Source organism: Camellia sinensis, chromosome 11 (assembly GCF_055761805.1).
Source record: "Camellia sinensis isolate YWXY chromosome 11, ASM5576180v1, whole genome shotgun sequence".
Taxonomy (NCBI): Eukaryota; Viridiplantae; Streptophyta; class Magnoliopsida; order Ericales; family Theaceae; genus Camellia; species Camellia sinensis.
In genome coordinates, this window is record NC_138971.1 from 173,177,583 (window position 1) to 173,195,784 (window position 18,202).

An 18,202-nucleotide genomic window follows, 5' to 3' on the forward strand; every position below is an offset into this window, starting at 1 on the left:
GTTATTTGTGTTGTTTGCATTCATTTGTAAATTTGTATAATGTACGTCAGTACTATGTACAGGGCGGTCATGTGGGAAGACAATATGAATGGCATTGTGGTTTATTTCAGCGATGTGAAAAACCTTGTACGACAGAGCTCCATGCATGGGAATGTGAGTGTTTACATATAGTGGTTTTAATGTTGTATTCCCTATTCATATATTTGTGGTTAATTTCGTTTTAAACGGTGGCATCATGACAATTATTTAGTTACTACAGCATTGTTCTGAAAATTGGTTATGGTGGTTGGTAGGTCGTTGATGCGTACGTGGAGTTGTTGAAGACCGACCAGTTGAGGATGTATGGAGACAATGAGTTGGTGGACAAGTCATATTTTTTCAGTAGTGTGTGCCTGGTGAGTTTGTGGTTTATTTATTTATTTGTTTTTTGTTGTAGGTGTTGTGGTGGTGTAGTAATGTTGGATGACAATGATGTATTTGCAGGACGTGGTGAAAAGTAATGATGTGCGTTCAATAGGAAATTATATCCGGAAGAATGTGTCTGCAGGGAGCGAGTTTCGTTTCATGCATTTTCCAATGTGTCATCTTGGGCACTGGACGCTTGTAGTGTATGACACTGAAGATGGTAGTTGGAAGCATTATAACCCGATGAGGCAACGTGGGGATAGGACTGATGTGCACCACACCGAAGCTGTTCTGCTAGTAAATAAGTGTAACTAGTATGTGTGTTGTGTAAATTGGTTGTAGTTGTGTAGACGATGGTTGGTGATTTGGTTTTGTGGTGGTTTAATTTTGTAATTTTATTGAATTACAGAAAGAACGTGTCTCAGATGTTATGATGCAATCGTTACGTCAGTTCGGACTGGATGAGCAGAGCATTGAGGCAAATTTCAGGCATCCATTAGAGGCCGTAACTAAGTGTCCACAGCAAAAACCAGACACGTAAGTAACAGTGTTGTTGTAAATGTAAGGGTACTGTAATGATGACAATGCTGTTATGAGTGGCACTGATTACATGTGCTTATTTCATGTGCAGGCTTGATTGTGGGGTGATAGTGTGTGGGATAATGCGACAGTATGTGTATCGTGGCGACGTGGAGCGAACATTGCAAGGTAGTAATTGCAGTGTGTTGCGAGCGAACATGGTTAAGTATTTCATCAACGATCTGACCCGGGGGTTGAAGGATTAGATGTGTTTGGTCTGAAATGGCGACGAGAGAGAATTCGGACGCAGCATTTTCTGGTTTTTGAATTTGGCTTATGCATTTTGTTTGTTTTTTTGAAACAACATGTTTGTTGGTTTGCACTTGTGGTTTGGAAATTCAGGTTTAGAAAATGTTGGACATATTTTTTGTGGGTATTACGTACTAGTCGTTGTGGATAACGTTTTACGCATTTTGAATGGAAAGTATGGTATGATTTGCAGTATGATTTTGGTTGTTTGTTTGGCCTGTTGCTTCATGCGTTTGTAGGTAGGTTGTGTGATTGTATTTAAAACTTGTGGGACTGAGTTGTGGGCAGAAAATGTGTGCCGTTGATGTGCACGTAGTAATAGAAGTTGGGTGTCGAAAATTGAAAGATATTGATGTATAAGCATGGTATATATGCGAAAATTATAGTCATGGAAAAGATGGAAAACGACACGACTATGGGCCGCATGACGGTTATCCGGACAAAATTGAAAATGGTCCAAACATGGTTGTTAGCAGGCAATTCTGTGATATATTTATTATTTGTATGTAATGTTTGCGGATGTGGTCACATCACGATAAAATGTTGCAACTACACATTGAATTATGGCGTATGTGCTGAAATTAATAGCACTACAATACGAAGCAGATGTAAATAAATACAGTGAAGAGGTAAACAGAATAATGCATCAAAAATAAAATTGTTCATTAACTCTTCTGTCTGAATGACGGCATATGGAATTGTGGAACATCCACTTATTTAATAAGAAAACTGTGAAAGTTTAATGTCAAAAATACGAATCAGCGAATTATGTGTAGAAGCTAAATTGGTTCCTTACACGTTTTCCTGTTGTGGTTACCTATGCGTTGACAACGACCACACCGAATTTGTTGGACTTGTTCCCCTTTGGAAAGCATGCGTTTCTTCTTGGGCCTTCCCGGTGGGCGTTTGACAGCGGGGGAATGTATGACAAAATCTGCAGAGTCAAATTGTGGTTTCTCTACAGTTGGAATGGGGGTTATGTTTTGTGCATATGAATTCTGGTACTCAGCCACATGGTAGTAGGGAATAACTAACTGGTACAGGTCTAGACCACTGTTTCGGATTGCCACGACTGCATGAGCACATGGAAAGTCGTTGGTTTGCCACTTGAAACAAGAACATGTACGTCTGCCAACATCGACCATGACGGATGGAAAAGAGTGAACCTCGTACACGTCATCGTTTGATTGGCTTACGAGCCACGATCTACCTTTGTTGTACGCTTTGACCAACCGAGCTTCCATTTTGGGACAAATAACACCTGCCCACGCATTTGCCTTACGTCTCCGTTTTTCCATCTGGTGCATAATTTTTCCCCGGATACTATCAATCATTTGAGTTATTGGTAGGTGGCGTGCTTCCTGTATTCATGAGTTAAATGATTCAATGGCGTTGGAACTCATCTCACCGTACCGTGAACCTCTGCTTTTGAAGAATGATGAAATGTGTTAGTCAAAAAAATAGGCAATGCGCATGCATGATACAGAAAAGATGTACTGTAGGAATGTAGTGTGTGTGCGGGAAAGAAATAAAGTAATTACGTACTGGAAGTAAGCATTCGCCCAGTAATGTGAGGGTAAATCTTTTAAGAAAGCAAGCACAACCTTACGTCCACATTTTGTGAACTCTTCCATACTCTGGTTGAATGCAGCCACAGTCGGAGCATATGCACAGGCACGAAATTTAGCCAACATCACAGACCGGTATGAACTGTTCACATAACGTAACTTGTCTTGCAAGTTACGCTGCAAATGTTGTAAGCAAAACGCATGCTTCGCTGTGGGGAATATGATGGGTATCGATTCTAGTAAGCCCGCATGTCGGTCAGAGACAAATGTAAGTGTTCTTTGCCGGTTTACCACGTTTGTGAGGTGTCCCAAAAACCAAGCCCAATTTGTGGTGTTTTCATAATCAACAATCGCAATGGCCACAGGGAATAAACCTGCATTTTTAATTTGTTTGTCAAATAACCAATCTGTGAAACATAAATTATGAACAAGTGTTATGACGGTCTCCCCAATGTGGAACAAAAAGTGTCCTTCCTAGCAACAATGTAAGTATATTTGCCCCACATAAATATAATATATAAATAATTACCACATAGTAATACCTTGGTTGCCATCCTTCGCAGTTGCGGCTAGCAAGTTCCCCTTGAATTTTCCTTTTAGAAAAGTCCCGTCCAAGAAAAGCAATGGGCGGCAATGGTTGGACCCGTCGATGCATGCTTTGAATGATATGAAATACTGTATGAAACGGTAGTTTTGTTCATCATATTCAATGTTGATGTAACTCCCAGGATTATTTTCCATTACTACGCTACTATACCATCGTAGTTGGTCAAATGAAATAGAGTGTGCACCGAACATTTCACCACGAGCTTTTTCTACACCTAACCATGCAACTCGGTAACTAACCTCCAATCCGTAATCTTTTTTCAAGTCATACACAACATCAGTAGGCCTTGTGAGTGGTTTATCACGTACCCGTTCACAAATAACATCGGACACCAGATCGGAACCAGCCCTAGGGTTTTTGGGGGTCCGTACAGCAACACCACAAATGTGCTCGCTGTTCCACTTACGAAGGTAGAAAAATCCATTGGCATGCAATACACGTGCATGTACCAACCACATGCATCCTCTCGATTCTCTCATCGTACATACAGCTGTGATTCGAACAGAATCGTTCTTCACAAATTTGAAGCGAAAGCCACACTCAACCGCATACTTGCAAAGAACATTTCGAAATTCAGATGCTCCACCTTGAAAACTTTGACCAACATGTTGAATCCCATTAGCCCATGGAGCAGACAAAAAAACCTTATCAATGTGAGGGCAGAAATTTTCCAATAAATCTTGTTCGTCATCCATGTCCGAATCATCACACACCCCCGCTGTGTGACACGGGACAGTCTGCAGATTATGAACCGGGCTGCCAGCATTGTCAGCGTCGCGTGACTCTTGTAATTGAACGATGACATCGATGCATTGCAGACGGAAAGACCGTGCAAGAGATACCATGTTTTCCACATCGACATCATTATGTAATATGAAATTGTTATAACCTGGTATCTTGAAGAACAAACGCACTTGGGCCGGTGTTAACCCAGGAAACTTTTCGCACGCACAATTAACCATGTCATCAAACCGAAATGGAGCTTGCAAATTAATTGCAGCATTAACATTTCCATAACAACAAATTAACATAACCTGTGTTTCCATCCCCCTAACAAGATTAACACGTGCTTCATCAGGACCAGAAAAATCCTAAACAATACACACCCACACCAGAAAATATGCACCCACACCAGAAAACCCACAAAACACTAGAAAACCAAAACAATACACACCCACACAAGAGAAAATTCGAACAACAACACATATGTCTGTAACACAGAAAACAACCCCCAAAAATGCAGCACACAACCCCCACACCCCACTTGCTGAACAGAACCCCCCTTACACCAACACGTAATGCGGCACACACCCACAACGGAAGCAATTCAAAAAACAGAGCATACCAGCCTAACACAAAAAATCACCCCAAAAAATGCACCACATAACCCCCCACCCTCACCTGTTGTCGTTCAGTCAAAAACACCAAAACGTACAAAACTGCAAATGCTATACAAATAAGAAGACATACCTTTCAACCAACGGGGAACCGACTTTCGTTAAACTTTCTGAATCAGTCCGTCACACAGCCACCGTAAATCACCGACCCACACCACTAACAACCCTAAAGTCGCATAGGCTGAAACGTCTCCACAGGTAACATTGAAATATCAACTGTTATACCCACAAAATCTCAAGACCCACGTGATCCCCCAACAGAATATGGAAACATAACAATAATGGGTAAAACTGTCGACACAGTTGCACCAAATATGGAAAATAGGATCAACAAGTAACAAACTTTCCCACTGATAGGACTTACCCGAACAAAAGAATAAAGTTGGGACTAATTAATTTAAGAGTTTGTGAAATAGAATTTATTGGTAAATTTTCCGAAAAAAAATTACCCATGCATCAGGCCAACTAATAGTTATAATAGGAGTGATAGTCTTAGATTCCACCTCCTAGTATTCTAATGATAATAGATAAAAAAAAAATACTGAAAAATATCATATAAAATTAATAAATTATTTTAATTTATTATTATTGACTGTGACATATAAATATAATAATAAAGTTTGACAATTAAAATGAGGCTTTTAAAATAATAATAATAAATTCGTATGATCAATAATTGAGAACTACTGGAGATGAACACAACACCGGACGACGTGAAGTTCTTGGATCCTCGGACGATCATGGATTCGGATTTCTTTTGTTGGTGTTCCGCCTCGGATTCGGGCTCCGACTCCGACTCCGACTCCGACTTGGACTTGAATTTCGAGTTGTTTGCCTTCAACGACAGTGACTTCTCGGATCGGGTTCTTCGGATCGAAATCATCCCCGACATACCCGAGTCCGATTCGACTTGTAACCGAAAATCAAGTATAGAAGACATCGACAAAGAAAACGGTAACTCAGCCAACTCATCTCATTAATTTTTTATTTTTTTTTAAAAGCAATAAAAACTATTAATTTGATAAAAAATAAATATTGTTGAGTGTTCATCAAATTTTCAATCTTTTCATTAGATGTTCATCAAATCATGATGAAATATTTTTTCATCAACTTTGAAATTCATTAAATTTATTGAAAATTTAATAAGATAAAGGGTTGTTTTGAAAATTAGTTATTTTAATTATTTTTTGATTTTTACGAAGATGTGTAGAAAAATAGATAAAATAGTTGAGGTTTTTTTTTTTTTTTTTCCTAATATATTTTTTTGGCTATTTTTGTATTAATAGGTTGCCAAACTTAGATATGATTTTTTCAACAAATTTGATGAAAAGTAAAACTGTGATAGAAGGGGAATTTTTAAAGATTTTTATGAAAATTTGATGAAAGAGTTAGAATAATTTATAATTCAAGCTTTTTACTCAAATTTAAAATTAAATTAGATGTGAAAAAAAAAAAAAAAATAGGGAAGGATCATGTTTTGTTTGATTTTGTGAGAGCATGTCAAATCCTTCACTAAATCATATATCAGTTTAAAATTGATAAAAATGTGATCCAATCATTTTATCAAACTAATATCAAATTATATTTTCATTAAATATTTCATCAAAACAGTTATAAATAAAATCTTTTACCAGATTTTCAACAATTCTTTTTTTCAGTTTGGCATGATGAAATTGTTTAAAGATGAAAGATTGAGAATAAGTTTTTTTTTTTTTTTTTTTTTTTTTCAATTAAAACTTTTAAAAGAGGTTCTTGGGATAGGTACTTTTTAAAAATAATTGATGAAATTTTGATTCTCACTAATGAGATATATCAAATAACTTTTTTGGTCTAAATTGATGATCTAAATAGGTGAAGGGTTGGAGATGGTATGAAAAACAAAAATTGCTCTTTATAAATATTTTATAATATCTAAATTACTCCACAAATAAATTACTAAAAGACATCTTTTGTTTTTTGTTTTTTCATCCAAACAAAAAAATTGAGAAACAACCTATCATTTCTCATTAGTTTTATAGAATCACAACAACAATGATGATAATGCTAACTGATAACTAGTAGTAACATGGTTTAGAACACCTCTTCTTAGTTCTGACTATTGGGTATTTAATAAAATGAGTTGGGTAATTTGTAGTCAATGTACTAATTTGTAACATTAATTAGATGGTTTTGTAGAAGATGAAGATGTTCAAAACATTGATTCATTTTGGAACATGGACTGTTCAATGGTTCTTGGAGTCAAGAATGTACACATCAGCTCTCCAATTTTAGCAGCAAAAAGTCCATTTTTCTGCAAGGTGAAGGAAAACTAAAGGCTGTGTCTGGAAGGGTTTTGGAACGAAGTTCCACCCTTTAGTTTGCACATGACATTTGTTTGCAGGTTTTAAAAATTAATTTCACGCTCACTTTTGAAAACTCGGTCGAAGGTAGAAAAATTTGAGTTAACTGGTCGTCCCACTGGTCGTCTAGCTAGTTGACCGGAACAATGCAAAATTTTTTTTTTTGTGCAATTGACACGTGTTATTTTTTATATATTCAACAAAAAATATTTTCTGAATTTTTTAAAAAAATTTATGAGCTGTAATAGAATTTTGAGTTGTGTATTTGGTTATGAGTTGTAAGTTTTTGTATCAAATATCATATGTCACATCAAAAATTTTCTACTCAATTCAAAACTCTTTTCAAAACTCATTCACCAAACAAATTTTCCACGCTCAAATCATAATTCTAAAGACTCTTCATTCTGCCTTTGTGTGTTGTTTTTCTAAGCTTGGATCTAACTAATATTGTTGGGGATCCGGAATCCCGCCCAAGACCTTCCAGAAATCATACTAAGCAGAAAAACACACATCCAAGGAGACGCTATATTTAATGTGGTTCGGCCTCAATGCCTATGTCTATGGGAAAGTAAGCGGAGATTCACTATAAATGATTACAAAGAGATTTACACAACGGATGAGGAGACTCTCTCATTCAACTCTCACTGAACTCCCCCTCTCACATAGAGGGACTCTTTGTCTCACTTGCTCTACATTTTTCCACTCACAATTTTCCTCACTCTAAACTCTCCCCTCGACCTCTCCATTTATACACCAAGATGGAGGAGGTAGAGAGCTTGGCTGGCACACACACGGCCAGTTCACTCATCTTTCAGTGGCCATCTACCTTGTGGCTTGTCAGTTGGCAGCCGCCCTCCTTCACTTGTTGTGCTTTGGTGGAGAAAGAATCACTCCTCACATGGGGTGATATCCAACAGATATCTCATAAGGAGTGGGTCCCATGCCATGGTGGGGGCAGTCCCAAATGTTTTTTTGTTTATAACTTTGGTTGGACGGGATTGTTGATGATGTTGGCCTATTTCTTTGCAGCTTTTCTCTAATGGAATGAGAGAGTCGGAGCAGCGACATGTAACTCTAAGAATCCATGCCTCTGGTAAATAATAGTAGAGTATCATTTCATTAGTTTTATGTTTTTGGTCAAGTCTATGTCTTGCTAGCTTGTTCATGTGATATAAAAGTTCACGAAACTTCTAGTTTTACGATGTCAATTTATCCTGTTGATTGTTGCCATCCTAAGGTTCAGATGTACCTCTAGTACCCATTGGCGGTTTTTTGACGAAGCTAAAACGTTTAAGAGTAGAATTTGTGGCAGTAAGAACACCACAACTCTGTTGAATCGTAAGATTACCAGAATTATAAAGAAATGATAGAGAAAATTGTTAATGAAATTTTTGTATTTATAATAAAATCGAACCTTAATCTAACTAGGAAACAACCAATTAAGACAATTCCTTGACAGATGGGCAAAAATAAAGGAAATTATGAAAATTAGGCTTGAAAGAAAAATAAGCATTCTAGAAGATTCTCAGACAAAATCGGATTCGTAAGACCAAATAATTGACGAAACTAAACTTTTCAAAATTAATAAAATGCAAATTAAAGCCCCAGATGGAATTTTCCCTAAATCTAGTTAGGGTCCATGGCTTTTTTGATGTATACCATGTTTTCAATCACTCCATCGAATTTCTCACAATTTTGAGCATGTGACATTTTATTTCTACTAATACCTTCCAAGAATCACATGGTCAAACACACTTTTATCATTTTAACTGTTGTCTTCTTTCTTGCTTTCCTTTTTTATTTTTATTTTTTCCCCTTTTGCTAAGAAATATTACATTAACCCAACTAACAAGAGTCCTCTCTCTGTCTCTTTGTTGTATAATTGTTGTGGAGCAGAGGAAGCAGCCCTCATGGACCTCCTGAATTTTATGTACAGTAGCACATTATCAACAACCACACCTTCTGCATTGCTTGATGTGCTTATGGCTGCTGACAAATTCGAAGTCATTTCGTGCATGAAATACTGCAGTCGGTTACTGCAATACTTGCCTATGACTCTGGAGTCTGCCTGGCTTTGTTTGGACCTCCCTTCAAGTGTTTCAATGGCCGAAGCAGTGCAGCCAGTTACAGATGCAGCGAAACAGTTTCTCGCAACTTGGCCCTCCTCTTGACAGAAATAAGCCCCAAAACATGGTGGAAGAGTCTTATTCTCATGCAATGCAACCCAAAAAATAGATTAAAATACAACACAAACTCCCTCTAAAAACATATACTCTTGTGTAAAGTATGACACTGTTGTATGTAGATAAAAGCAACCACCCAAATATGTAACAAATGTAACAAACTACTGCGTACGTGAGCAAGTATGAAATCAACAAATTCATAACACACAAAATTGAGTCTCATTTTTATAACTTTATCTTGTGCAACTTACAATTTTAACATTTTTATTGGAAATGCTCTTAAGATTCCTCTGCGATATTTTTTGTTTAGTTTCATTTATTAACAGTTCCCCTGACTTTCTAGATGTCTGGCATGGGCAGGTAGGCATTGTTTATAGGTTGACTTCCAATTTAGATTTTTCTTATATGCACAAACAAAGACATATGCAGGTCACTCTTGTCTCCATTCTTATCCAATAAAATCAACCAATTTTAGGCAGTCTAAATTTCGTACAAGATTAATTGTTGACCTGTAATGATGAATTGGAAAAATTATGTCACATACTAATCATCAGTTATCATGTTTTCTCATTTAAATATCTACATAAAATGATAGATAAGTTATATATATATGGAGTAAATTTTTTTATAAGTGAATTTCACTAATAAATTTTTGATAAAGTTTATTTTATTTTTACAAGATAGCAAATAGTATGTTAGTAGTTAGATTATAACATAAGTCGACGGCTCTTCATAATTCAAACCTGAAATCTCATTCACCTTGGCTCTTCATAAATTCGAACCTGAAACCGAACAGCTGAGTGCCGATGATCCCGTCAACCTTCACGCCTCCCAGAACCCCTCAGAGTGTTGGAAACTCTTCGTCGGTGAAATGTGGAATCTTTTTGTAGATGGAGCCTCAAATCGTCACGGCGCCGGGCTGGGCATAGTTTTGATCTCGCCAGATGGTCTGACCATCGAGCACTCTATCACCCTCAGATTCCCTACATCAAACAACGAGGCTGAGTACGAGGCGCTATTGGCCGGGCTTAAGAGCGCGCTTCAGTTGCGCGCATCCGAGTTGATGGTTTACAGTGACTCCCAACTTGTTGTCAACCAAGTGTCCGGGGTCTACGAAGCCAAAGACGACAGAATGGCCAAGTACCAAGCTCTCGTAAGAGAACACATCAAGCGATTCCAGACAATAAGGGTCCAACAAATTGGTCGTGAAGAAAACGGTCGTGCGGATGAATTAGTCGGTCTAGCTTCCATGGTCGACAGAACATCCCCCAGCCCTCTCCTGATTGAGTTTCTTCCAAGGCTTAGTATCGAGGAACCTGAGCAGACAGAAGTACTCTGCACCAAGCTTGGCCCTTCTTGGATGGACCCTATTATCCTCTTCCTGAAAGAACGAACCCTTCCGACCGATAAAAATGAAGCACATAAAGTCCGGGTGAAGTCAGAGCGGTTTTGGCTCTCTCCATCTGGCGCTTTATATAAGAAGTCATACATCGGTTCTTACTTGAAGTGTGTACACCCAAACAGCGTAGAACCTTTCCTGTACGAAATTCATGAAGGCATATGCGAAAGTCACATCGGGGGAAGATCTTTGGCCTACCGAGCTATCTCGCAAGGATATTGGTGGTCGTACATGCAAGCGGACGCTCAAAAGTATGTTAGAAAATGTGAGAAGTGCTAGAAGTTCGCCCACCAAATTCACCAGCCGGCCAGAGAACTCCTTTCCCTCACAAGCCCTTGGCCTTTTGATATGTGGGGGCTAGACATAGTGGGACCACTCCCAATGTGTAACGACCCTCATACTGTTTACCGATTAATGACTGATTGAGTACCGATAAACATTGATTACCGTTAAACTGAACTGGATAAAGTACTGAACTGACTGACTGAAAACTGGAACTGTATTGACTGAGTATGTGTGTTAATTGGTATTCTATCTGTTTGATTGTCTCTTTGATCTGTTCACGTGTTCTGTTTAAACCGCTAATTGAAGGCCTTATCGGCGGCCGAACCGGGAATTGATTGATGTTTTATGACCCTCATAATTAATGTGATTTTATGGTGTATTTATCTGAAAACTGATTAGGTATGATTAAATTAGATTAAATATTGATCAATTGCTTAAGTTGGCTTTATTCACCAAACTAACCCTAATGGACCACTAACTCACACACATTTGAGCCTTATACTTGATATGAACATTTGCTCAGCCATTTCTTTTGAGCACATCACCGACTAGAGAGAGGGAAATAGAGAGTGAGAGAGAATTGAGTTGATCTTGAGTTCATTGGTAGAATTGCTTGAGGAAATTGAAGTGTGGTTGCTAATCTAGTTCCCTTGCCTTTAATTGAAGACATAGGTAAGAGAAATCAACCTTTATTGATGTGTTTGAGCTAGTTCTTGCATGATTCATGCTTCATTGTAGAACTAAGTCATGTTTTGGTTCATTGTTGTTGAATTGGAGCTTAATTGTTGCATGCATGTTTGAATTGTTGAGTTGTGAGTTGATTTCATGGTAAAATGGTACTTGCATGTCCATAATTTTGTAATGGTCCATGTTTTCAACTTGTTTTTGGATTAATTGGCTCCTTAGAGCACCAAATTGAACTTTGAAGTTGTTTAAAATTCATGCATGTTTGCATGTTCGTATTGTTCATGAAATTGGTTTGAAATTGGGTTCGAATTAAACACCCCTGGGCTTTGATTTCTCAAATTGAGTTTTGAATCATGTTATTCCATGTGTTTATAAGGATTTTCCAGAAAATGGGCCCAAGAGGATCGATTTTGATGCTTTTGAACTTGAGTTTGAGCTTGGAGGTGCAATCTGGGATTTCCAGATTTTGCACTCCCGCTCGAGCGGGGGAAGTGGCGCTCGAGCGGGGAATTCGAGCATCCAGCATCTCTGCACTGTTTTACAGACCGCTCGAGCGTAAGATTGGGCGCTCGAGCGTAATCATGTGTCTCAAGCTCGAGCGAGTGTCGAGCATCCGTCGAGCGGAGATTCCACCCATCCAGCACTTTTGACTGTTTTTGCAGAACGCTCGAGCGGATAATTCTACGCTCGAGTGGGTACCTTTGTCTGCATGTCCGCTCGAGCGGAGTAACCTACGCTCGAGCGCGACCCCTGTTTTCTGAAAAATCTAAAAATGCTTTTAAAAGTGCATCTTTGCATCCTCATCCCATTCTAGGCATTCTTAGGCCTAGTTTAAGACATCTTCTTGAGGATATAGATGTAGAACACACCGAGGCAAATTTATGGATTTAATTATTACCTTTCCCAGCTGTGAAACTTAGAGTGTGTTCAATCTGTTAACTGTATAGGGTTGGCATTTCGAGGAGACGCTCTAGCCTACTGTAGCCCAGAACTCTGTGAGTAACAATTGTGTAAAGATATGTTCAATTGATTATCTTTGAATACTGAACTGAACTGTTTACTGAACTGGTATTATTGAATGAATATATGTCCTTTATTTCTGAACTGTACTGTGGCATCCTTAGCACCTACCGTTTACTGTTACTGTTACAGAGATCTCTGTCGGTTCCCTTGTGGAGCCACTACTGTTTACCGACTGATGGCCATCATTACTGTTCGGTCTTTTAAGACCTACTGTTACTGATATGCTAATGGATGTACCACATATGACTGTTTACTGTACTGAGCAACTGAAATACTGATTGAAACGAACTGTTTTCATTACTGTAAGGACATTCATTCTAAACCTCTTTACGCTTTATGTTATTCACTGGGCTTTAGCTCACTGCTCATATATATATGTAGGTGTTTAGGCACCGGATCAAAGCTAGAGGCGTCAGGGTTATTCCAGTTTTGTCAAGCCAACCACCGTGCCTCACTGCGAGGTTCCGAGTTCGCCATGCTATAGCTTGGGGTGTCTTTTCCCCCGCTGGTCCCTGTCACTGTTTTGTATTACTGTATAGACTGTTATCCACTATACTGTACTGTTATCAAGGGATTAGATCCCTATACTGAATGTCTGTAAATGCTTGTATAGCCTGTACTGTTGTGATTATATGAATGCATGAAAAATCTTTTTGGCATACAGACTGTCACAGCTCATTGGGCATTGTTTATTTACTGTATTGGCTTCCGCCAGGCCCTGTACTCTGTTTTACTGGACTACTGTTCTGCAGGCCTTCGGTAATCTCGGATTACTGGTCGGTTACGGTGCTAAACCCATAGGGCCGGGTTTGGGTCGTGACAGAGTGGTATCAGAGCGATACTTACCACGAGTTATACCGCACACACGTGTCCAAATGAGCTATAGGGTGTCCTAGAAAAGTAATTAGGGCATCTCATGAGCATGATGAGTGTGTGATATGACTGACTGAATATATGTTGATGTGGTAAACTGTTAAACAAATGACTACTTATGTTTAAAACTATTATAACTGCTTATAGTGAAATGGATAATGCAAACACTGCAAACGAAACTGAAACCTCATCCTCTGAGGCCAGAATGGCCAGACTGGAACACATGATGGAACTGATAACTGCAAGACTGGACCAACAACTGAATCAACAGCCCCCACCTCCTCCTCCGGTTGTACCGGAACAAAATGTGAATGTGAATGAATAGAATATGAATGTTAATGATGGGGATATAATTGCTCTGACCCAGAAGTTCAGCAAAATGAAACCGCCATCCTTTCAGGGAGGCCTTGAACCGTTAAAAGCTGAAGCTTGGGTTCTGGAAACCGAAAAATTATTTGAGGTTTTTCCGTGCTCTGAAGCACATAAGGTACTGTTGGCCACCTTCACATTGCAAGAAGAAGCTAGAAGGTAGTGGATGCTCATCCGTGATGAAAATACCGTTCTGACTTGGGCTCAATTCAAGGGAGCCGTCTTTGAAAAATACTTCCCTCAGTGTGTTAGGGATAGGAAAGTAACTGAGTTTGAACAGCTGAGACAAGGAGTAATGTCTGTGGCTGAATATGAGACAAAATTCACCGAGCTTGCTAGATATGCACCGCATATGGTGGATACTGAGTATAAGAAGGCCAGAAAATTTGAAGGCGGCCTTAATGTTACAATTCTTGACCGAATAAATGTTCTGAAACTACCGAACTATGTGAATGTCCTTGACCGAGCCTTGATGGCTGAATCGAACATTGAAGCACTGAAAACTGAAACACCATTGTCTGAATGGCGGGGAAAAAGGCAGAGTTTCAAGTTTAAGAAAGGCAAGCATAGTCCATTGAACAAGAAACAGAATACGGGGTCAACGACTACGTCTAGTCAAGGAAACCGTACAATACTGCCCTGTTCTGAATATGGTAAAAATCACAAGGGAGTCTGTTACAAGATATCAGGAGCCTGTTACAGGTGTGGCAAGGTGGGCCACATGGTTAAGGACTGCCCCTCTACTCCACAAGCTAGTAGTAAAGCTACACCAAGCGTAGCGGTATCAACTGTTACACCAAAACCGAACCCCAAAGCTACCGGGAAAGAGCCTATGAGGCAGGGCCGAGTGTTCGCCCTAGTACCGGGAGACGTCCAGAATACCGAGACCGTTGTGTCAAGTATTCTCTCTATTTGTACTCAAAATGCTTATGTACTGATTGATTCGGGGTCTACGCATTCTTATGTGTCGCATGCCTTTTAGAACCTATGAATTATCTATTAGCTGTATCATCACCCGTTGGGGGATCTATGACCTGTGCATACATGTACCCTGCTTGTGAAATCATTGTTGGAGATGCACATCTGTTTATTGATTTACTGCCATTGAATATTGATCATTTTGATGCTATATTGGGGATGGACTGGTTAACGAAATATCATGCCACCATAGACTGTGTAACAAAACAAGTAGTTTTCCGTCCACCTAGTTTGCCTGAATTTGTGTTTAATGGGGTTGGAATAGTACCTCCCCCATATCTGATTTCATCTGTGAAAGCTGTTAAACTGATTAGAAAGGGCTGTAAGGGATATCTGTGTTCTGTACTGACTGTATCTACTGATGATAATGCTAATGTGAACTGTATTCCTATAGTCAGAGAATTCCCAGATGTCTTTCCAAACAATTTGCCAGGAGATTTGATTGACGGGGAAATTGAGTTTACTGTTGATGTGGTTCCCGGAACACAGCCGGTTTCTAAAGCTCCATACCGAATGGCTCCAACTGAATTGAAAGAACTGAAAGTACAACTGTAAGAACTGTTAGACAAAAAGTTCATCAGACCCAGTACCTCACCATGGGGTGTGCCTGTTTTGTTTGTAAAGAAGAAAGACGGCTCACTGAGACTGTGCATTGACTATCGTGAACTGAATAAGGTAACTGTAAAGAATAAATACCCATTACCGCGTATTGATGACCTGTTTGATCAGTTACAGGGTGCTAAAGTATTTTCGAAGATTGACCTCAGATCCGGATACCATCAGTTGAAAGTTAAATCAGATGACATTGATAAAACTGCTTTTAGAACGAGGTATGGACATTACGAATTTTAAGTTATGCCTTTTGGAGTCACGAACGCACCAGCTGCATTTATGGACCTCATGAACAGAATTTTTAAACCATACCTTGACAATTTTATTGTTGTATTTATTGATGACATATTGATTTACTCCAAGAATATAGAAGAACATGAACATCATCTGAGACTTGCCCTACAAACCTTAAGAGAACAGAAACTGTATGCTAAACTGTCTAAATGTGAATTTTGGCTTGACCATGTTATGTTTTTGGGGCATGTTGTTAGCAAAGATGGAATTTCTGTTGATCCGCAGAAAATTGAAGCTGTAGTGAACTGGCCTAGACCGACAAACGTGATTGAAGTCCGAAGTTTTTTGGGTTTGGATGGATATTACAGAAGATTTGTCAGAGATTTCTCCAAAATTGCTTTACCGTTGACTCAACTGACTTAGAAGGGAATATCATTTGACTGGACTGACCAAAGAGAATCTGTTTTTCAGGAGTTGAAAACTCGATTAGTGACTGCACCTGTTCTGACTTTACCTTCAGGTACGGATGGTTATACTGTCTTTAGTGATGCTTCTCATATGGGTTTGGGATGTGTTTTAATGCAGAATGGGAGAGTAATTGCCTATGCTTCCCGACAACTGAGACCGCATGAAAAGAACTACCCGACCCATGATCTGGAACTTGCTGCAGTAGTATTTGCACTGAAAATCTGGCGTCACTATCTGTATGGGGTGACATGTGAAGTATATACCGACCACAAGAGTTTGAAATATTTCTTCACACAGAAAGAACTGAACATGAGACAGCGGAGATGGCTAGAACTGATTAAAGACTATGACCTGCAGATTTTGTACCATCCGGGAAAAGCCAATACCGTTGCCGATGCGTTGAGTCGGAAATCAATTGGAAACTTAGCCTGTTTACTCACTGGACAGAAAGAGCTGCTTTGTGACCTTGAAAAATCTGAAATTGAAATTGTTTTGCGAGAACAAGGCGGAACCTTAGCTGCTATTTCTGCTCAACCAGCACTGATCGAAGAAATTAAAGAGAAACAACAACTAGATGACTTCTTGAAGAAGATCATCGAAGAAAGGGAAACTAAACCTAGACCGGGTTTCAAGGTTAAGAATGATGTGTTGAAATTTCAAGAAAGACTGTGTGTACCAAACGATACTGAATTGAGAAGAAGAGTTCTGCAAGAGGGCCACAATTCAAAACTGTCTATCCACCCAGGGAACACGAAAATGTACCAAGACCTGAAATTGAATTTCTGGTGGCCGGGAATGAAGAAAGAAATCGCAGAATTTGTATCGAAATGTCTTCATTACCAACAAGTTAAAGCCGAACATCAACGACCCGCAGGCTTATTGCAGCCCTTACCGATACCGGAGTGGAAATAGGAACATATCACTATGGATTTTATTGTGGGATTGCCTCGCTCCAGTAAAGGTATGGACTCGATTTGGGTTATTGTTGACAAACTGACTAAATCTGCTTACTTCTTACCTGTTAAGACAATTTATAATGCGGACAAATTGGCTATACTCTATATTGACGAAATTGTTAGACTGCATGGAGTGCTTGTGTCCATTGTTTCTGACAGGGATTCGAAGTTTACATCGAGATTTTGGCAAAGCCTACAGACTGCACTAGGTACTGAACTGAGATTGAGTAGTGCCTACCATCCTCAGACAGATGGCCAGTCAGAAAGGACCATCCAGACTCTGCAGGATTTACTGAGAATGTGTGTCCTTGATTTTCAGGGAAACTGGGAAAGCCATTTACCATTGGCTGAATTCGCCTACAACAACAGCTACCATTCGAGCATTGGTATGGCGCCTTTCGAGGCATTGTATGGCAGAAAATGTAGATCTCCGATTTGCTGGGCAGAAGTTGGAGATGGGCCTTTGCTTGGGCCCGAGATTGTTTATGAAACGACTGAGAAAGTGAAACTGATACAACAGAGACTGAAAACTGCGCAGAGCAGACAGAAGAGTTATGCTGATGTCAGAAGACGAGATAGAGAGTATGAAGTGGGTGATCACGTATTTGTAAAAGTGACACCAATGAAAGGCCAGACTCGTTTTGGAGTCAAAGGCAAGTTAGCACCGAGATACGTCGGACCATATGAGATTATTGAGAAAATCAATCCGGTGGCGTATCAAGTTGCGCTTCCTCCTGAAATGAAGCATATGCATAACGTCTTCCACATTTCTATGTTGAGAGACTACCTACGGGATCCTTTCCATGTAATAGAGCCTACTCGTATAGTGCTGAGTGATGACTACACTTATGAGGAACGGCCTATACAGATTGTAAACAGACGGATCAAGAAACTGAGAAACAAAGAGATCCCGCTAGTGAAAGTTGACTGGCAGAACCATGGTGGTATGTATGCCACTTGGGAAAGGGAAGAAGACATGGCTAAAAGATAT

At 39.3% G+C, this 18,202-nt stretch overlaps 2 protein-coding genes across 3 annotated transcripts; one reads left to right on the plus strand and one right to left on the minus strand.

Annotated features, from left to right (window-relative positions):
* Window positions 1-2,012: 2,012 nt before the first annotated feature.
* LOC114272312 (uncharacterized) lies at window positions 2,013-4,454 on the minus strand. Its single transcript, XM_082895682.1, has 3 exons — window positions 3,344-4,454; window positions 2,775-3,175; window positions 2,013-2,594 (listed from the first exon to the last, which is right to left on the minus strand). The coding sequence occupies exons 1-3, from the start codon at window positions 4,452-4,454 to the stop codon at window positions 2,013-2,015; spliced, it is 2,094 nt and encodes a 697-aa protein (XP_082751808.1).
* A 984-nt stretch (window positions 4,455-5,438) lies between these two features.
* Window positions 5,439-9,539, plus strand: LOC114272313 (BTB/POZ domain-containing protein POB1-like). 2 transcript variants are annotated; one of them, XM_082896284.1, is made up of 4 exons: window positions 5,439-5,759; window positions 6,969-7,102; window positions 8,174-8,237; window positions 9,041-9,539. In XM_082896284.1, the coding sequence occupies exons 1-4, from the start codon at window positions 5,498-5,500 to the stop codon at window positions 9,313-9,315; spliced, it is 735 nt and encodes a 244-aa protein (XP_082752410.1). In that variant the 5' UTR covers window positions 5,439-5,497; the 3' UTR covers window positions 9,316-9,539. The 2 variants fall into 2 exon arrangements, with proteins under 2 accessions (XP_082752410.1, XP_082752411.1); XM_082896285.1 differs by having other exon boundaries at window positions 5,440-5,759; window positions 6,981-7,102.
* The last annotated feature ends 8,663 nt before the right edge of the window (window positions 9,540-18,202 follow it).